The sequence below is a fragment of the Patagioenas fasciata genome, chromosome W (assembly GCF_037038585.1).
Source record: "Patagioenas fasciata isolate bPatFas1 chromosome W, bPatFas1.hap1, whole genome shotgun sequence".
NCBI lineage: Eukaryota > Metazoa > Chordata > Aves > Columbiformes > Columbidae > Patagioenas > Patagioenas fasciata.
In genome coordinates this window covers 44417053-44439090 of record NC_092559.1, presented here as the reverse complement: position 1 = coordinate 44439090, position 22038 = coordinate 44417053, and the positions used below count along the sequence as shown (strand labels likewise).

Here is a 22038-nt window from a genome sequence, read left to right as displayed (position 1 = left end):
AAAAGTTTCCAATCTGCAGCAATGCCCATCCATCTGCTCCAAAATCTTCTGTTTACTGCAGGTTATTTTCTCATTTACTGTATCTTGGTGGTCCCAGTGACCATCCTCACTCTTGGCTTGGCTGCTCCCAGCCCAACTCCAGTGTTGATAAGATCTTTCTGAAGCTGGTCCAGATGCTCTCGATTTGGTGGAACAAGTCAAACTCCAGCTCCAGCACACCCTGAAGCTGTAAGTTGGGGCAGTTGATGGGGACATTTAGGGATGGATCCTTGGAAAAGGTGACTTTGGAGAGATTTGGATGGTTTCATCCTTCATTTACCAGCAGTGATTTGTCTCACTTGCTGCACAACTTTTTCCCACCCAGTTGATGCAGCAATAGAAATTATGGGAAGGACCCAGGAGTAATTAGAAGTAACAGGACAAAACCAGTAACAGGACAAAACCTACTGGGTCAACTTTTCAGCAGCAGATGGCATGAACCAGTTTGTTTTTCCCTGTGCTATCATCAAAATAACCCAAAATAATGTCTGGTGTTTGTCTAAAGGACTAAACAGGAGGTTTATATGATATATTTATAATTTATAGCCCTGTGCAAACATCCTGGAATGACCCTGTTGTGCATCATGAGACATTTTTGGGAGTCAATGGGCAATTCACCCTCCATCATCAGGACATGTTGGACAAACTCCTCCAGGAAAGGTGCTGGTGCAGTTGGTCCTGCTTTGGGACAGAAGGATGGACCAGGTGATGCCCCATGTCACAAGTAATGCTGCCTGGTGGGTCATGTCATCAACCTTCAGCGTCAGTACAGAAAAGATGAGGTGTGGGGACACCATTGTCCCCTGGGTAGGTGAACCAGCCTGGGTGTGCTGCACTAGAGAGCTACTGCAGAAATGGGTTTTTGGAGGCAAAAAACCCCATAAGGAGTTATGAAAAAGGAAAGCAAACCTCATGGATCAACTCTGTTCCATTAAGGACACAGGTCACTCTGCACCACTTGACCTTGACTATGTCTAATTTACCATGTTGCTCGTGATGGTCGAGACCTTAACTTGCAGGCAGAAGAGGAGAAAAAAAGTGAGGGGTTTTTTTGGCAAATTGAGTTAAACTCTCATAAAATGCTTTGCATGGACTTCAAGGTTGATGTCTGCCTCCTAGGAGATGCAGGAGGAGATGATCCTGAAAGCAAATAGCACAGGTCAAGAAGGATTTAATGAACCCAAGGCTCTTTCCTGAAGCAGATATGGGGTTGCATGGAACATGGGGTAACTTGTACCTCATTTTAACATCTATTTATTCATGGCTTGAGCCCCCAGTATGGATCCCTCTGCCACAATCCCACCTTCTTCCACGTCCTTTTGATATATTTATTTTGCAGATTGGCTGCATTGCAGTGAGCTCTGAGCACACGGTCACATAGGGCATTTCACAAGAACATTTCTTCAAAAACAGGAACCAGTTCACTTCCAATTTTCTGGCCGGAGCCCGATGACACACACGGGCACAAATCGCTCAACCCCGGTGACCCGCGTGGTTTCCCAGGCCAATGCACGCACTCAGCCAAAAATTAATTGGCTTGGGCTGGGATCCGACCCAGTGACAGGAGCAGAGGGAAGGATCAGTCCCGGGGCCACGTTTCCAAGCAAACACAATTACGGATTTATTTTTTTTCCCCCTTTATATCTTTTCTTCCACCTGACACAAGGATGTGCAGACCAGCACACATACCCACAAAGAAATGGGAAAATGTCAAGCTTTAAACATTTATTATTCAGATGATGCATTTTACAGCATACAGATGTTCTATAAACAAAGACTGGATTGCCACAAAGAGTTATTAGCTCTCTTGTTTTAACAGTCTCTGAAATGCTGAAAACGATGAATTTGTGTTTCCTCTAGTATGAATATCTAGTCTTTATTCTCCCCAAAACCTTTTTTCTTTTTTTTTAAATATTTTTATTTTTTTAAAGCACTTAGTTTAACAAATATGATTAAATTAAAAATGTTGCTTTTCTTTTTTTTTTTTTTCAAATGCAAATAAATACATTAAAAAAAAAAATGAATTGGTAGCATTCAATTCCATGTTCTGCAGGACACCGCAGCTCCCTTGGCTATCGACAGTGGACTTCGCAAGCCTTAGCGTCATTTTTTCTTGAAAAAATACTGCAAATATCACTGGGACTGGCTAATAGCTAACACCAAGAAGAGCAAAATTAGTGTAAAGCCATGAAATACCCAGTGGGGAAATTAAAAAAAAAAAAAAAAAAATCCTATTTAAGATTTTGAGAGACTTTCAAGTGAGGGATATTATAAAAATAAGCATGAAAATAAATCATAAGTTATTCTGACAAGTTTTCCTTCAAAGCCATCAATCATGCCAAGAACAGATACTAATTAATCTCCTTTGAGGGAAGAGGGGAACCAAGCAAATCACTTACTTTTCCTTTTTTTTTCCCCCCAATTTTCATTTCGCCTCCATATATGAGACTTTTCCAAACAGGGGTGAAAACCTTCATGGGGAAACTGAGCAAGTTACTTTGTGAGTAGCAAAAAATCTTCAGTTTGGAAATAATTTCACTGGGAATGGGGTGAATTAAATGTTCTGCATCCTAGGGGGACTGGCACAGAGCATCACTCCTCTGCAGATGCTTCAGCCTTTACACCACCCTCAGGTTTGGCCCAAGGAGGTAATTTTCCCCCTTTGCTGATGGGGAAAATACATTAAAATATATTAAAACCCCAAACAAATACTTTTATGGAATGGCAAAGATCAAATCTGGTTAATTCAGGGCGACATAGCCAGTGGCTTCGCACCTTTGAAAATGCACAGTGTAGAATTACACTCTTTGGCACCTGTTTCTAAATAAAATAAAAAAAAAAAAAAATAGAAGAAAAGTCAAAAACAAAATAACAAGAAAATACTCAGTGAATCCCAAAAACTTCCTGGCACTGCTCCCCATCAAACAACTTCATGGCACTTGTTTTCCCAAGGTGGTACTGTGGTTAATGATGGCACCTGCTCACCGGCTTCCCACTGACGGGCTTCAGAAAGATATCATTGCCAGCATGTAATTTTTTTGGGAAAAAAAAAAATCCATTTTTGGTCAACATTTTGATTTTTTCGCATGTCAACAGAGCGACTGACATACCGAAGCAGTTAATAGCTGGATGAACATACATTAATAGCAGAGACAAATGGCAAGACATTAAAAAACGATGGGTTTCACATAAAAGTTCTTCAGTGGGAGAAATCCCAGGTGTTGGGGGTGGGGGGGGAAAGTCATGGACTAAGCCCAGTCGGGGTGGGGGGGTGTGTGCAGAATTGCACCCCAATGGGAAAATTGAATAAACTCTTATGGTTGGTAGGAATAGGGAAATGCTTAAGCAGAAATACTGCCACAGGGCTTACCCTTTGCCTCTGAACGCCTCCTGATGCACTGATGGGTGAAATATTTACATTTTTTAGAAGGAAAAATCCTCAACTTTGAGTTTTTCCTTCTTCTTTTTTTCTTCTTCTTTCACTACATCCCAAGAGCAAGTTCTGGAGGAAGGGGAAAGGAGAAGCAGCCAATGGGAGCCCTAGCACCCATCTGTTTCTGCCCCCCCTTATAGGACTTTTCCGGTATTTTCTTTTAAAAAACAAAACTCAAGACAAAACTGGTTTTCTCCCAGAAGACTGACACTGCACCTGGGCACATTGTGATGGGTATTAAATCCCCTTTTCCCCTACTCCCTGAGAAATCAGGGAAAGCCAAGAGCAATGGGCACAACCCTGAGCCTTATAACACTGATGGACTTTGCTGTCTTAATTAAGTTCAGCTGCTTGTTAATACTTTCAAACTCCATTGCTGCTGACAAAGCTGACCCAGCACAAGGCACCATCACCATGTGAAGCTCCTGAGCTTGAATCCACGAAGCAGAAGTGTTTTTCCAATGCATCCACCAATAATTTTGCCGTTTGCTGGGTAGAAAGGAAAATTCAAGCTCCTGTTTCCAGCTCTTGCCTTTTGCTCCACATGCAGATTAGAAAACAGATGAAAATTCAAATAATGTCAAACTGTGCCATCAGGACTCAAACCTTCTGCAATGCATTTTCTGCTGAAAATTTTTGCCCTTTTAAATTTTGCAACAAAAGCTTCCTCCTCATTGCAGACAGACCAACACATTCATAAGGCACTCGAGAACATACTGCACATCCAAAGAGGTCAGGGTGAAATCTTGCTCCTCTACAATCTACCAGAAATTCAACATTTTGCTTGGAAAAAATGGGTTTGAGCTGCTGAGTTCAGACCCAGCCTGCCTGGTCCAGGATCTGTGTGTGCTGGAACCACAGTGTGAGTTATCTTCTTAAACCAGGAAAGGAAAATAAATTGAATATTGGGAAGAAAACAGGATGGGCTGCTGGCATCGTGCTTTCCTTGGCTCCTCTTCCACTGCACAGGTGGGATGGGGCGGCTCAAATCCCCATGAGGCTTCACCGAAATGAGCACCTGATGTGATTTAATAAGTCAAAGCATTGCTAGACAAACAAATAAAGAGACCACCAAGTCTTGTTCATGATCCAGGTAGTGATGCAATGGTGTGGTGTGTCCCTCCGTACCGGCGTCCTCATCCTCAGGGTATCTCCTCGCTCAGGTGGCATCTCACCGTCATCCCCTGCAGCTGCCCTCTGCCTTGGGATGCTCCAGCACGGAGCAACCTGGGGATCCCTGGGCAAACTCTCCCCCTCCGAACACATCGCCCATCCCTCCAGGACACAGTGACACTTAAACTGACCACGGGGCAGATCCACTCCTGTACACCACACACCCAGAAACACCAGTGAGCAAATTCACCTAGTTTGAAGCCAGGCTCAAAAGCTTCTATTTTTGGCTTTTCTTATTTTTTTCCTTTTTTTTTGCTATTCACACCTTGTTTTCTCTTACCCAGTCTCCAAAGAACATCAAACCTTCATTTCTCCCTCGCCCTATACATCATTAGGGCTGACTCTAACAGACCTGGATTTAAATGTACAATTACAACCAGGACAGTAATTACAATAAAGCACTCCTTCAATGGAAACAAACAAAAAAAATAGCATTATGAAATGGGCTATAGTGGCTGAGGGATAACAGTGACTTTAACAGCAAGAGCTGCAGAATCCCCTGGTTTTTAGAGCTCCCAGCTCAGCGGACATGTTTCTCAGTCCATCAAGGAGGTCACTGGCAAGATGACGGTGGCGACGTTACTTCTACAAGTGGTTTTTGGACTCCTAGAAAATACTCCTCCTACTTCAGCATCTTCACGTAAACCGTTATCAGCTCGCGGGAAGGTGTTGCCTTCCCCATCTCCGAGCTGCTCGCAATTGTCCGTTCAATGAGAACAATAAACAAGAAGAAAATACAAACGCCCGAGAAGAAAGAAAACCCAGTGCAAATCAGGAAGTCGTCCCCACTCTCCCGTCTGCTGCTGAAGGGCTGGTGAGGAGGGGAGGGACACACAGAAAGTCAAAGACAAAAGGAAAGGCTGAGGGGGAGGATAAAACCTAATGTGAGCCCCTGCTCGACAAAAGCCATCAGTTATGAGCATCTGGTGTCGTGTGTGTCTGGCTTTGTCCTCCCAAGACATCTGCTGCCTGCTGTCTCCTGCCAGTTGGCCGGAGCAAGGCAGGAGGACGGCGTGAAAACAATACCAGCCCCTACTTGGATTCTTTTTTTTTTATTCTCTCTCAAATTCTCCATCTTTTTAACAATAACCCGGCAGGATGTGTCGCTGCCACTTGAGCAATGAGTTCAGAAAAAAAAAGAAACACCCCCTAGAACAAAAACCATGGTGGGGAAGAAAAGGGGTGGCACTTGGCGATGTGGCTGAAAAAAAGAAACATGCTTCTTCCTTCCCACCCCACGAACGGATTCTCGAGCATGCTGGGATTTGGTCTTGCTGGGGGGATTCAAATGGGAAAAGCTCTTGCTGGATCCCTGTCAAAGTGCATGTCTTCTTCTCAGCCCTTCCCACCCCACCTTGCCCTGCCTCTCAAGCCGTCAGTTTTTGGATGGTTTTGTTGTAGTACTGCGTGATGGTGGGTGTCAGGGGGTTCCAGTTGTTGGCATGCAGCTCAATGACCTCCAGCAGCAGGGAGCGTGTCAGCATGGACTCGGAGGGACATAGCATCTTGTCACGGGCTATCGCCAGCAGCTCCGTCATCATCTCGGGCAGCTGCTCCTCCAGCAGCCGACCAGTGCTCTGCAGCTGTCAGGAGAAGATGGGGTCAACTATGGCATAGTGATCCTTACAGGTCCCTTTCAACTTGATTCTATAATTTTATGATATTAAAACACCCCGCTGGCTTTTACAAGTGCCCTCCAGATGCATCTGGAGGGTAGTTGTCAATGGCTCAATGGCTGGATGGACACTGGTGACAAGTGGTGTCCCTCGGGGGTCCATACTGGGACCAGTACTAATTAATATCTTCATCAATGACATAGACATAGGGATTGAGTGCACTCTCAGCAAGTTTGCGGATGACACCAAGCTGAGTGGTGCAGTTGACACGTCTGAGGGACGGGATGTCATCCAGAGGGACCTGGACAAACTTGAGAAGTGAGACCACGTGAACCTCATGAGGTTCAACAAGGCCAAGTGCAAGGTCATGCACCTGGGTCAGGGCAACCCCCAACCAGTATCAATATAGGTTGGGGGTGAAGGGATGCAGAGCCGCCCTGTGGAGAAGGACTTGGGGCACTGGGGGATGAAAGATGGGACATGAGTTGGCAATGTGCGCTTGCAGCCCAGAAGCCAATGGTATCTTGGGCTGCATCACAAGGAGCATGGGCAGCAGGTGGAGGGAGGGGATTCTGCCCCACTAAAAGAGGGGAGATTCAGGCTGGACATGAGGAAGAAATTTTTGACCCTGAGGGTGGTGGAAACACTGGCCCAGGTTGCCCAGAGAGGTGGTGGATGCTCCATCCCTGGAGACATCCCAGGCCAGGCTGGATGGGGCTCTGAGCAACCTGATCTGGGTGAAGATGTCCCTGCTCATGGCAGGAGTGGGACTGGATGAGCTTGGAAGGTCCCTTTCAACCCAAACTATTCTATGATTCTACAATTCCATCCCTCCAACTCTCCCTGCTCAGTGCGGTGGGGCGAACACATGAGGTTAAAGGCATTGTGGCTTTTGAAAACCAAAACCACCCAGCAGCAGACTCTAAGAGCCGAAGATGAAGGGCGAGGTTTTCAAAAGCATCCATGCTGGGCTGCTGGAGGAGTGAATGGTTCAGCTCCCACTGACTTCAAAGGTGGTAATATTGGATTGCTTTTGAAAAAACAAACAAACAAACAAAAACCCACCTAAAAAAATCATGTTATTGTCAAAACAAAGTGCAGGCTGTGATGTGGTATTGCTGCCTTCTACCTGGCCCTTCATTTACATGCTGATTCACCACTGTCAGTGACTCCCCGTCATTAATTGCAATCAGCAGAGGCCTCTTGTATGCATAACAAATCCTGCCCTGCCGAGATCTGCATTTACACCCATCATGCCATTTCTCTGAGGACAGCCGAGGGTTGTTTTAGTACAATTACTCCTTGGAGAGTCTCCATGGAGCAGCATAAGGTCTGGGTGGTCCCACAGAGGAGAAGGCCCAAGTTTGGAGGGGACAGCAGTGAGTCCATCATCACAGAACTGCTCCCCAAAGTCCTAATCTTAAAAATTCAACCTCTCCTCCTGGGTTGCCTGTCACTTTGCTGAATTTTAACTGTTCAGGCTGTGATTTCAACCACTCTCTGCAAGGAAGGCATCCATCCCCACAGGCCAATTGCTTCCCAAAAGCGAAACTAATGAAACTTCGCTCTATTTGCAGCAGCATTTCTCTGCAAACCTGCTGCCAAGCACAGCAAATCTCTCCCTGTCACCCAAGGGGCAGTTTTTGCTCCAATGCAGGTTTTTTTTGTGCTTAAAAAATAAACACATGGTGAGATTTGAAGGAACCAGGATGATATAATTTTGGGATGGGACCCTGGCTACCAAACGTTTTGCATCCATTTACATGCATCAAAAGTCCAGTGACAGAGTCTCAAGGGACATCTCTTATCTCATGGTGATGTCATTTATCTACTCTGCAGGGCCTATTGTGATGGAACAAGGGGCGATGGTTTTAAACTAAAGGAGGGGAGATTCAGGCTGGACATGGGGAAGAAATTTTTGACCCTGAGGGTGGTGAGAGCATGGCCTAGGTTGCCCAGAGAGGGTGGATGCCCCATCCCTGGAGACATCCCAGGCCGGGCTGGATGGGGCTCTGAGCAACCTGAGCTGGGTGAAGGTGTCCCTGCTCATGGCAGGGGTGGGACTGGGTGAGCTTGGAAGGTCCCTTCTGACCCAAACTGTTCTATGATTCCACAAGGCAAAGAGGCAACAAGGCTGATTTGGTTTGGGAACATCTAAGAGCTGCTCGAGATATGTGTAGCCAAGGACAGAAGGGACGAAACCATGAGGACCGGGATGGGTGGTGTGGGTGCTCTCCTACCTCCATGGAGCAACAGAGCACAGCGTCTTCCTTCACATCCTGAGATTGCAACAACTGCAAAAGAGAGAAGAGAGAAGCAGTGAGAAATGCGTGACCTCCGCCTCCCGTGTGACCTTCCTTCCATCTCTACACCCAGCTTGGCTTTCACCACTTCCAGGAGGAAAGGACAGAAAATAAGAAAGAGGGGAGGAAAGTGATTACCAACACAAAAAATTAAGATAAACAGTAATAAAATGCAGGGTAAAGGCTATCACCAGCATATCCACTGCTGGGAATAAGCAAGCTGGGCAGAAAATTTAGATTAGTCTAGATTAGAGAATTTAGATTAATTACTTTCAAAATAAATTTTATTTGGTTTACACTCCTTTTTTTTTTTTTTTTTTAAATCCCATGGCAGGCAATGAGAAAATGCGACTAAATATTAATACGACTGTCAGATGACAACATTGGAGCAGCTGTTTGGAAGGGAAGGGCTCTGCCCAAGAGGTAGCCACCCACCACCGAACTTCTCCATCCCCATGGGGACACTTCGACCAGCCACAAAATTACCCGATGGGGAAGCGTTACAACCAAGACACCGTAATTAATACATCTCCTTCTAGACTGATTATATAGTGGTGCAAATGCAATAGGTTGCAGTGAAACTGCGATGTCTGAGATGCACTGACTCCAACCTCGCTCTGCTCTCCATGAACTTTGCATCCCAAACATGAGCTTGGAAGCACAAGGAATTTCCATGAGAGACCCAAAATGTTGTTGTGATGGGGAAGGAAGAGCATTCAAGATGCTTGTCCCTCTTGATTCAGACTCAGGACATGCCACGAGAGTCAACAGCTCTACCTGATGATGGCAAAGTGTAGGAGCTCAGCATGTCTCACCCCCAAAAACCACACACAAAGACCCTCGAAAATGGATCAAAAATTCACATTTTTCTTTGTTTTCATCTTCATGACTTCATCACGCACACAAAGGCATCGTTTTGGGTAACCGCAAGAAAAAGCATGGTTGTTCTAGTTGTTTTTTTCAAGTAGATAAAAATACTGAGGTTCTCAATCAGCTAAGAAAGTGAGCAGGAGCATTATGAAAAACAGCGTACCATGAGGTGGCTGATAAATTTAAAAGCGCTGACAATGCTTGAAGCTACGGTCGCCTCCACTCCATCACCTTGGGTTGAATGAGCACTGAGCTAATAATCCCTGTGTGCACAGTGGAGCTGAGCGAATGCACTAAACACTGAGAAAAAAGGAGAAAAATTAGGAAAAACTGGCTTCATTAGTATCTGAAATTCATCAGGGAAAGGCAAACTTTGGGAAAGCGGTTGGACTAATTAAAGTTGCCCATCTAAAAATTGTTCAACATAAATAAATGTGCTCCAAAGTCACGTCCTTTAGTTAAAATCTCAATTCTGATTCTCAGCCTTATCATCTCTCCATCTCACTCTCATTTTTTCATGTTTCCTTTATAAATAAATGCCTTATTTGTTTACCGGCTCCACAACTGCTGGAAAAATAGCTAGAAAAAAAATAGAATTATCATTCCTCTCAAAGTTTTGTCTTTACCTTCTCCTGTTTTCAGCAGCCAGCAGTTTGTTTGCATTGAAAATGGTGTTTACAGCATCTCAAGGAGCTTGTGGTCCATCGGTTTTTTATCTCGCATTAGCCGAAGGTTCAGCCAGGGTTTTGGAGACATGCAACAGTTCCACCACCACCCCCCTCCAGTTTATCTTTCTGCTGAGTTGTTTAGAAAATGTTAGTTAAACCCTAGCCACGTGGTCTGAGATAAGTTCTCACAAACAGTTTGCAGATTCTTCGCAAAAAAATCCCCATGAGATTATTTTAAACCAAACAACAAGGAAAAAATATAAATTAGGGACAAATATAAACAGGCAGTAATCCAAAAATTCACTCCTGGGTTATCTAGCTCATGAGCACGGCATGAAGTAGGGCTGCAAACTGAATACATATTCATCTTTCTGATTCTTTAGTAATGAATATAACATAGAAATGAAAGAAAAGTGGAGTTAGCACTGATTAGGAAGGATCAGTGGTGGCCCAGTTCCAGCCCCTCCCACCTGCAGAGTTGGGTCACGCCTTGAAAGTTGGTTGTGATTAGAATATGTCACTGTCAAGTGTCTGGATATTTGGCTAATGAACCAAATGAGTCTTATCTATGATGAAACAGAGACTACATCCTACCCCAATTCTTGGGCAGGCACCTTCTTCCTTCATGGTGCTCTCCTGGAGCTCATCTCATGTGACCTGGCTGAACAAGGAGAATGCATGGGCTACATTTTGTCTATCTGGGCACCATGTGCTCCACCTCATCCACTGAAGCACCATGTGTTCCACGTCGTCCATCCAAGCACCACGTGCTCCATTGAGACACCATGTGCTCCACCTCATCCATACAAGTACCATGTGCTCCACTGGTCCACTGAGGCACCATGTGCTCCACCTTGTCCATCCAGGCATGATGTGCCCCACCTCATCCATCCAAGTAGCACGTGCTCCACTGCTTCATCAAGACACCATGTGCTCCACCTCATCCATCCAAGTGCCATGTGTTCCACTGATTCATTAGGACACCATGTGCTTCCTCACATCCATCCAGACACCATATGCTCCAACTTGTCCACTGAGGCACCATGTGCTTCCCCTTGTCCACACAGGCAGCAGGCAGCATGTGTTTCACCTCTTCCATCCAAGCAGCACACATTCCACTGGTCCACTGAGGCACCATGTGCTTTACCTCTTCCATCCAAGCACCACGTGCTCCATTGAGGCACCATGTGCTCCACCTCATCCATCCAAGTGCCATGTGCTCCACTGATTCATTAGGACACCATGTGCTCCATCTCATCCATCCAAGCACCACGTGCTCCACTGCTCCATTGAGGCACCAAGAGATACCAGTCCCAAGGGCCACAGTCCAACCTCTGCCTGTGATATGTGGGTTGAGGAGGCCCACAACCTGCCCACCAAAGCCAGGCACAGCCCTGTGCAGCAGATTGGGGCCCAACATGTGGATCTGTTGGTGCTTCATGAACCAGTCCATGCCCACAGATGATTGTCAGCCACCTGCATCAGTGCAGTGGTCTGAATCCAGGAGGATAAGGAAGATGTCACTGTTTCTCTGCATCTTCTTGGTCATAACTATGTTTCTAGCATGCTGGAGTGGGGCTCTGGAGCTTCCCTGGGCTGTAGGCACCAGAGATCTGCTGCTGGAGGAAATCAAGAAGCCCAGTTTGCTCTCCCTAGCACGACATGGGTTGCTGAAGGCAGACAGCAAGGGTGGCACTTGCAAGGACTGCGCTGTCCAGGGTCCTGCCATCCATGTCCTCGCCCACTGATAAAGTCTTGCACCCATTTCTCAAAGGGTGCTTTGTCCCCAACCAACCCACTCAAGCACCCAAGGGTGGGTGCTTCAGCAGGAGTACAGCATTTCCCAAAGCTCTTTGATCCCTCCCATGTCAGCCCTGCAAGAAAAAATGGTTCAGACACTTCAAGACCTCCAGGGAAGTCACAACCACGAAGCGACGGCACTTGCGTGACCATAAACCCAAACCCAACTGATCACATTCATTGTTTGCAGTCTAATTCATATTTACATAAAATATTTTAATGTAAACACGCTATACTCATTAAATTACCACTCCCACCTTGGAATTATTATTTATTTAATTATTTATAACTGCTCCTCCCTGCTACATGCATCTGCCCCAAATCCCACCATGGGCACCATCCCATCCCTCTCTACCAAGTTCCCACACACTTCAAACCATCTGCTGAACATGGACGAAGGAGTGGAAAAAAAAAAGAAGCGTGAGGCAGACAAAGGTGAGCTGAGCCTCACATGCTTTTCAGTTTAACCCATAATCATCCCCTGGAGGCTGGGGTTGTCTGAGAGAAAATAAAAAAACCTTCCCTTTGCTCTCCAGTTGGTTTCCCCCATATCGGGTGAAGGCGGGTAAGGAAAGCAGCAGTTCCTGCTGGAAAGCAGACAAAGAGTCTGCTCGATTTCCTAAGAGAGGCAGCTGCACACCAGAATCTGCCCAACCACTCATAAAATACCCAACTGCGGTTGCTAAAGGGTTTCTTGCTTTTGTTTCTGGGGCTGGAATAGCAGCTTTGCAGACTGGTGGGAGATATCGGGCTCCTCCTCTTCTAAATTTCTGTGTTCTCTTGAGAAATGGAGCACTGGGTGAGGTCCTCTGTGAGGTCAGCATGCCTGGGGGGGCTCTGGGTGCTAAATATTTTAGTAAGAAATCCAAAATAATTTGTAGAGTTTGCTTCTGGAAGCAGGGAAGATGCAGTGCCTTGCTGGATGGCTCTGGAGTGCAACTGGTTTCCGTGGCGTGCTACTGGGACTGGTCTCCCCTGGGTTCCATGGCCCCAAAACCTGCTCTTTAAATCTTTTTAGAGCATCATAAACCCCAAGGGGTGGGCACACAACGGTGGTTGAGAGGGCAAAGAAGACCCAAAACTGCAGCGGTGCTTCATCACGGAAGGAACCAGCTTGGTCCTCCTGAACATCAACGGATGAAGATGCATGTGGTGCAGACCACCAGGAGCAAAACAGGGAGATGGGATTCACGTACCCACAAATATTTGGGTTTATTATCTGCTTTCAGAGATCACCTGGGCTGCTGAGAAGCTAAAGTGCTTACTCGGTGTTCTCAGGGCTGCCCACACCATGAGCAGGACCGAAGAGCCTGCCCTACTGTCCCTTATCACCAAACCATGCAGGTTTGTGTTCTTAGCAATTCTCCCCAGGAGATGGAATGGGAGCAGCCCAACACGCACATTACCCTTTCCAGCTGCAACGATATTTCTCCTGCAAGGCACAGGACTAATTATTGTGTACAATATCGCTTGCAAAATGACACATAAGCAACACTTTCCACAAACTACCTCTTCGCATGCAGTGTCTTCTGAGGCTTGGGTGATGACTTAGGTGTGAAAGCACAGAAAGCTTGAAAATATCCACCCATGGAGAGGTTGGGATGTCTTTGAGACCCAGCAAAAGCTGGACTGGCCATAGTCCATGTGCTGATTGCCCCAGCTCCCCAATGGGCATCTCAGATTGATCCATCCAGGTAGCAACATGTGTGGACATCTAAACAGCCTCAGGTGTGAAGCTCCAGCCTCACAACTGCCCTGTGTTCCCTGCCCACAGGTCTGCTTTTCATCTGATGTGTATGTCACAAGGAGGTGCCCATCGATATTCACCCCAGGGAGTGTGGACGACAACCGCAGAAGAACCAACGCGTTGCAAATGCAGCATCCCGGTGTAGCAACCAGCTCACTGGTGTGAAACAAGGCAACGGGTGAAAGCGGAGACACATTTTGATTAGGAAGAAGAAGAAAAAAACAGCTACTTGAGTCACTTGGAGCTTAAGCAGAATGAATCTGAGCTTGAAAGGGTGCAGGAGAGATGGTACTTCCCAGTCCCATAGGAGACCTTGGGAAGGGCCATGATGGACTTTGTCCTCAAAAAGATGGATATGGTCCAGCTCTGCAGTCCTCATTGTCACGGAGTCCTCCTTATAAAGGGGCTTAGAAGAAAGATAGGGACAGACTTTTGAGCAGGGCCTGTTGTGACAGGACAAGGGGCGATGGTTTTAAACTAGAAGAGGGGACGTTCGGATTAGACATAAGGAAGAAATTTTTGACCCTGAGGGTGGTGAGACCCTGTCCCAGATTGCGCAGAGAGGTGGTGGATGCCCCATCCCTGAAGACATCCCAGGCCAGGCTGGACCCTGATTTCAGTAAGGCATTTGACACAGTCTCCCACAGCTTCCTTATAGCTAAACTGAGGGAGTGTGGTCTGGACGACCGAGTAGTGAGGTGGATTGCGAACTGGCTGAAGGAAAGAAGCCAGAGTCTCGTGGTCAATGGGGCAGAGTCTAGTTGGAGACCTGTACCTAGTGGAGTGCCTCAGGGGTCAGTACTGGGGCCTGTATTATTCAATAAATTCATCAACGATTTGGACGAGGGAATAGAGTGTACTATCAGCAAGTTTGCTGATGACACTAAGCTGGGAGGAGTGGCTGACACGCCAGAAGGCTGTGCTGCCGTCCAGCGAGACCTGGACAGGCTGGAGAGTTGGGCGGGGAAAAATTTAATGAAATATAACAAGAGCAAGTGTAGAGTCTTGCATCTGGGCAGGAACAACCCCAGGTTCCAATATAAGTTGGGGAATGACCTGTTGGAGAGCAGTGTAGGGAAAGGGACCTGGGGGTCCTGGTGGACAGCAGGATGACCATGAGCCAGCACTGTGCCCTTGTGGCCAGGAAGGCCAATGGCATCCTGGGGTGTATTAGAAGGGGGGTGGTTAGTAGGTCCAGAGAGGTTCTCCTTCCCCTCTACTCTGCCCTGGTGAGACCACATCTGGAATATTGTGTCCCGCTCTGGGTCCCTCAGTTCAAGAAGGGCAGGGAACTACTGGAGAGAGTCCAGCGTAGGGCAACAAAGATGATTAAGGGAGTGGAGCATCTCCCTTATGAGGAAAGGCTGAGGGAGCTGGGTCTCTTTAGTTTGGAGAAGAGGAGACTGAGGGGTGACCTCATTAATGTTTACAGATATCTAAAGGGTGAGTGTCACGAGGATGGAGCCAGGCTCTTCTCGGTGACATCCAATGGTAGGACAAGGGGTAATGGGTTCAAACTGGAACACAAGAGGTTCCACTTAAATTTGAGAAGAAACTTCTTCTCAGTGAGGGTATCAGAACACTGAAACAGGCTGCCCAGCGGGTTTGTGGAATCTCCTACTCTGGAGACATTCAAAACCTGCCTGGTCGCCTTTCTGTGTAACCTTATCTAGGTGTTCCTGGTCCGGCAGGGGGATTGGACTAGATGATCTTTTGAGGTCCCTTCCAATCCCTAACATTCTGTGATTCTGTGATTCTCTGGATGAGGCTCTGAGCAACCTGAGCTGGGTGAAGATGTCCCTGCTCATGGCAGGGGTTGGACTGGATGAGCTTGGAAGGTCCCTTCAACCCAAACTATTCAGTGATTCTAAGGTTCTATGATCATCCTCCTGGGAGCACAAGCCAGTTCTGCTGCACCTCACAGGCTTTCCACAGAAAGACATAAATAGCAATTTTCCGCTTTTCCAGTGGCCCTTTATCGACCTCCTGCTGCAAGTGTTCAAGGAGGATGCCAGAGATAAGATCCATGGGGCTACTTGGCATGGGGAGAGTCACACACTTCTTGGAGCTCCAAGCAATTGCTACAACTCCACTTTTCTTGCTGTCACAAGGCACCGGGTGGTGAAAACACCCAAGACTGAGGAAAATGCAAAGTACAAAGAAGAGTGTGGGGGATTGTCCTGGCTTTGTTAAAAAACAAGTTTCTCTTTTAGTGAATTTGCCTGTCAGCTAAAGCCTTCATATTAGCTGCATTTTCCTGGAGAACCAGATACAAGTTTTGGTAAACATAGCAATGGAATGCAAACTTATTGATAAGCACGGATGGACATCTTGCGAGAGAGGCAACGAGAAACAGGTGACCAAGAAACTGACCAATGGTGTATAACATTCCATTTACGTGAATACTTCATATAAAAGTGGGAGATCACGAGGATCTTGTCCCTTTTTCCCTTTTGCTTATGGCCGACAGTAGGAGAGGACCTTACTAGTCGTCCCTGCAAACTGAGGCCTAGTGAGAAACTGAATCCAGCTCCGGTTGGCTACAGAGTCTAATCCAGGACTTCGGGTGCCGGCTCTGCAGTTGCTGGGACTTTCAAGACTGGTTTTGTATATTTTGTATTATTTACTCTATTCTTATTAGTAGCATTAGTAAAACATTTTTAATTATTCCAACTCTCTTCTCTCTGTCCTTCTTTTCCTCCCAATCACCTGTCCTGAGTGGGAAGGGGGGAGAAGGAGGGGCTGAAGGGGGAAGAGAGGGGAGAGGGAGTTAACAATACATCTGCCAGGGTTTTATTGTCACCCTGCAATCAAAACCCTCAGCACCTGGGAACCAGGGAAATCAGGTGAGACCTCCCCCTAGAGAAGACACTAACAAGCACTCGGAAACAGAAGCCCTTTAGAAGTTCACAGGCATCTCCTTTGCTCACCTATTTGATGCTGAGGTTGCCCAAACACAAAGTTTTGGGGAAAACCTTTCCCTTATGGAGCTGCCTGTGCTGATCTTTGCACAAGGGACAGGCTCTACCATGCTCCAAAATTTTATTTTTTGAGCTCTGAAAACCCAACTGACCTGGGAGAGGCAGGTTGCGTTGAGCCGCATCCACCAGCAATGGTGCTTCTCTCCACATCACCTTCTGCTTACACCTCTGTGAAGATCTGGTGAAGTCTTCAAGCCCATTGAGGATGCACAAGGTGCCATCAACCCATGTATCTCATGGAGGGGTCCCTCTTCCCAGTTATCTATCTGGGATGGCCTGGTTAGGGACTTGGTTTAGTAACAGCATTGGGTTAATGATTGGACTTGATGATCTTGAGGGTCTTTTCCAGCTGAAATGATTCTATGATGACAGCAACTCGCGCTGCTCAATTAGGAAGAAGCCACCAACATGGGTCACTGCTGGTCCCACACGGAGGCGGCACAAAGTGGGAAGGAGCTCCCCAATGTATTTTGGACAACGTGAAGGAGTTTGCTTGGTAGAAGCTACTCCTTTTGCAGTGACATGCTGCTCTCAGCTGAGGAGGAGATTTCTCTTCTCTTGCTACCCAATCAGGACTCCCTGGGAGGATGGCAGGAAGATATTAGATTGTTTATAGCATCGAATAAACCAAAATGTTGGTTATCCTCCTTGTCAGGCTCCTGAGAAACTCAGAGATATTTAACAGCAAATGGAATTAAGGCCAGAGGAACAAAACCTCATACCCAGTTGTGGGAAACTCCTCTCACTCCTTTCCACTGTAGAGAAGGGAAACCATGGAACATGACTCCCTCTCCCCAGATTTGGAACAGCAGAAGGGATTCCTGTGAAGATGAAAACTATTAAGAGGCAATTACTGGAGACAATGATGAAGAAAATCTGGTCACTTGTCAACTCAGATGCTGCAATCCAACAGTAGCTTGGTAGTTATACAACCCCTGGCTGGAGGCGGACCTTCAGAACCTGAAGGTGGGTGAGACAAACGGACAGAGCCACCCAGTCTGCGCTCACAGGGCGACTGAACCACCCAGACGGCTGGCTTCATCCTGCCTGGCCGAAGCCATAATAACCCTGGGAGAGATAAGAGGATGTGATCTCATCCCAAGGGTCCCGAGGAAAAGACAAAAGATGTAAAGAACCAGCGGCGAGACCATCGCTCTTGATTGTGATGGACTCCACCCTGGCTCGCCGGATGCTCTCAGGCTTTCCTGGCTCAGCAGAGGGAGAGAAGGCAATGGCAGGGAGACACAAATAGTTGTGTTTACATCCCATTGAAAAGAGTTTTTGGGAACTAACAATGCCTGGTAGGGAGGGCGAAGGAGAAAAACAAAGCCAACGTGAGGAGGAGGGACCATCCTGTGAGATGGTATCTAGGCTTTGTTTCTTTGTCTGCCCTAATTGTTTCCGCTGCCTTCTCCATGGGTCCCTGAGAAACGAGGATGGCATTTCCCCTCCCTTATTTAAAATACACCATTCTACTTTTAATGCCAGGGCTAAACGAGTCCCATACCTTTCCAAGAATATATGTTCTTGCACATAAAACACTCGACAGAGCTTCTGGGCTCAAAGGCATCATGCAACCCTCCTCTTTTTGGTCTGTCCTCATCTGCTCCCAAATAAAACCCCATTTCCTTCACCTTAACCCTGTCCTTTGACCAAAATGATGCTGATTAAAGGGATTTTTTCTCTCATACAAGCTGCATTCACAAGAGGGATTTTAGCAGCGCAGCTACAGGGGGTCTTATTTTCTCCCCATTCTTCCATGTCTTCAATCCTCCTCTTCTGGATTCCCACCACATTTCCCTACTTGTTTGTTCTCCCCATTTCTCCTTCCTTCCTTCCTTCCCATGTCCCTCAGTCCCTTCTTTCTCCCTCCTTCCCTGACATCCCTCCCATCCCTGCATCCCTCATCCCTCCTCCACCCTTTCCCCCCTACAAACCACTTCCCAGTTTGTCCCAGTCTCGCCAAACCAAACCACAGATTTTTTTTTTTTGCAGAATGAGATGGGGACACCAGAAGGGGACGTTTATGAGGAAATAAATCCCCTTCTTCATAAAGGACTTATTTTCTCTGGTCAGATCTGGCCTCACAGAGCTACCTGGATGGAAGGGTGGTGTGGGATCAGGATCAGGATTTGGGTGGTAAAACCCTGGCCCAGGTTGCCCAGAGAGGTGGTGGATGACCCATCCCTGAAGACATCCCAGGCCAGGCTGGATGGGGCTCTGAGCAATCTGATCTGGGTGAAGATGTCCCTGCTCATGGCAGGGCTTGGACTGGATGAGTTTGGAAGGTCCCTTCATCCCAAACCATTGAATGATTTTATGATTCTATGATCTGACCCCATGGCTCATTCAACAAAGGAAATATTCTAGAAGAATTAGGAGAATAATCTTAAAAATCCTAGCGTCTCATTATACTGTCAAAGACCCTTTTTGACTCAAAAAGGCTGATGCTTTTTAAAAAGTGAGAGTGATTAAAAAAAAAAAAAGGCAAAACCCATGTTGGAAGATACAATTTTCTTTTCCAAACAGCACCACCCTCCCTGCTCCTCCGAGTGCAGCTGGGACAGTTTTTACTCTCTCTTCCTCCGAAGGAGACAGTAAAAAGGCAGTGCCCTCTTGAAGTTCAGATGTTAATTATCCTGCTTGAATAGATTTGCTAAATTACACAGCATGGCCCCAGGAGATAACAGGCGCTAAGAGAAGGGAGGGGAGTGGATACCCATCTACATGCTGCGCTGCAGACTCAGATGTGGGGGAAAGGCAATTAGATGGGGAGTATTTATCCTTCACCACCCCGAGGCTTTGCAGTGAGCAGGGAAGCCGTGGGAATGTGCCAAGATTTTAAACGACACTGAAATGGGACCGTCTCTGCCAACCAGACTGGAGGTAAGGAGACAATTCCTGCAAGAAGAACAACTGTCCTGCTCACTGCCAGGGCTGGTTCACTGCTCCTGGGCGCTGTCCACACAGTTGGTAAAAAGATCATAAAAACATCTGTCTTGGGTCAGGTCAATGCCCATGTAGCATGGAATCATAGAATCATTTTGATTGGAAGAGACCTTCAAGATGCTCAGGGTGATACCCCCAGGGGCAGCCTCAGCAGCAATAACCCTCCCAAACTGAAGGGACCTTCTGAGGAGCAGCTGAGGGACCTGGGGGATTCAGTCTGGAGAACAGGAGGCTGAGGGAAGACCTTCTCGCTCTCTGCAACTGCCTGAAAGGAGGTTGAAGCCGGGGGGGTCAGGTTCTGCTCCCAAGGAACAAGCAACAGGACGAGAAGAAACGACCTCAAGTTGTACCAGGGGAGGTTGAGGTTGGATCTTGGGAACAATTTCTTCCCCAAAGGGCTGTCGGGCATTGGAACAGGCTGCCCAGGGCAGTGGTGGAGTCACCATCCCTGGAGGGGTTGAACAGACACAGAGATGAGGTTCTCAGGGACATGGGGTAGTGCCAGGGTTGGGTTAACGGTTGGACTTGATGATCTTGAGGGTCTTTTCCAACCAAAATGATTCTATGATTCTGTGACCTCCGTGAATTGGTCCTGCAGCCACAGCCTCTTGCATGAAGGAGTTCTGCAGTTTAATTAGTCTCTCTGATGAGCTGCTTCTTGAGGTTTGCTCTGAACCTGCCCTAACAGCCCTGTGTGATGCACCCATGGGCACTGAGAGTGGAATGGTGCCACAGCAAGGCTGCTCCCTGTCACCTCTGGGATCCAGTCGCATTGTATCCATGATAGGACATAATCAACTGGACAACCAGATGGGTAAAAAGACTGGTTGGATGGTTGGACTCAGAGAGTTGTAGCTATTGGGTTACAACCCCACTCCACTGGGACATCTCTATCCTGGGACCTGCATCCTTATCCATGACCTGGAGGAGGTGAGGAGCACGCTCTTGAGATGTTTGTAGATGAGATCAAGTTTGGGGGACCACTCAATGGGGTTGCCCTTGTGAAACCCCAATCAGCAAGGTGCCTTGAGGAGACCACAGTGACATCACTACCTGGCATCTTCTTGAGCTTTAGGTCCCACAAGCCAGTTTTTCCACCTCCTCGCTCTGCTGCTGTAGGCAACTGCTCAGGTTACCTGGCTGACCACTGAATGGCATAATAAAAACAAACAAATGAATCCAAAGCACCACTCGACACCAATCACCTTGGCTGGAAGTGGCTCCTCCTGGCAGAGGGATGTCAGGAAGGTGGCAGCTCCCAGGCCCAGAGGCATCTCCTGGGTTGATGTCTCAACAACATCCGATGAGGATGAGATTGAGACACATGAGGAGCCAAAGCTCCTGACACCACTTATATCTCCTGGCTTCTGCAGAGCATGACCACGGCTCCAAATTGGCTACGATCCTTCCTGCAGACCTCAACCATCATCAAGAGGTGGGCCAGGTCCCTCAGGACTCAGTCCTAAGTGAATCATATGATCACAGAATCATTTTGGTTGGAGGAGACTCTCAAGATCACAGAATCACAGAATCACAGAATTGGCTAGGTTGGAAAAGACCTCAGAGATCATCAAGTCCAACCCTTGGTCCAACTTCAGCCCATTTACTAGATCATGGCACTAAGAGCCATGTCCAATCTCAGTTTAAAAACCTCCAGGGACGGTGAGTCCACCACCTCCCTAGGCAGGCCATTCCAATGCCTGATCACTCTTTCTGTAAAGAACTTCTTCCTAATATCCAGCCTAAACTTCCCCTGGCAGAGTTTAAGCCCATGTCCCCTTGTCCTATTGCTAACTGCCTGGGAGAAGAGACCAGTTCCCACCTGACTATAACTTCCCTTCAGGTAGTTATAGAGAGTGATGAGGTCACCTCTAAGCCTCCTCTTCTCCAGGCTGAACAACCCCAGCTCCCTCAGCCTCTCACCATAGGTCATGTGCTCAAGTCCCTTCACCAGTCTTGTTGCTCTTCTCTGGACCCGCTCCAGCACCTCAATATCTTTCCTGAACTGAGGGGCCCAGAACTGAACACAATACTCCAGGTGTGGCCTCACCAATGCAGAGTACAGGGGAAGGATCACTTCCCTTGTCCTGCTGACCACACTATTTTTGATACAGGCCAGGATACCATTGGCCTTCTTGGCCACCTGGGCACACTGTTGGCTCATGTTGAGCTTGCTGTCAATCAGTACCCCCAGGTCCCTTTCTGTCTGGCTGCTCTCCAGCCACTCTGTGCCCAGCCTGTAGCGCTGCAGGGGGTTGTTGTGGCCAAAGTGCAGGACCCGGCACTTGGCCTTGTTGAACTTCATCCCATTGGAATCAGCCCATTTTTCCAGTCTATCCAGATCTCTTTGCAGAGCCCTCCTGCCTTCCAGCAGGTCAACACTGCCCCCCAACTTGGTGTCATCAGCAAATTTGCTGATGGTGGTCTCAATCCCCTCATCTAAATCATCAATAAAGATG

At 47.3% G+C, this 22038-nt stretch overlaps 1 protein-coding gene across 5 annotated transcripts in view; it reads right to left on the bottom strand.

Annotated features, from left to right (window-relative positions):
* Window positions 1-2915: 2915 nt before the first annotated feature.
* The window catches only part of LOC136115742 (CBP80/20-dependent translation initiation factor-like), a 157550-nt gene continuing 138427 nt past the window's right edge, over window positions 2916-22038 (bottom strand). For all 5 annotated transcript variants that reach the window (XM_071801595.1, XM_071801596.1, XM_071801599.1 and 2 more), the window contains 2 exons: window positions 8502-8555; window positions 2916-6228 (listed from right to left, as the gene is read on the bottom strand). In XM_071801595.1, coding sequence (XP_071657696.1) covers window positions 6013-6228; window positions 8502-8555 — 270 coding nt within the window. In that variant the 3' untranslated portion in view covers window positions 2916-6012. The remainder of the gene's footprint in view (window positions 6229-8501; window positions 8556-22038) is intronic.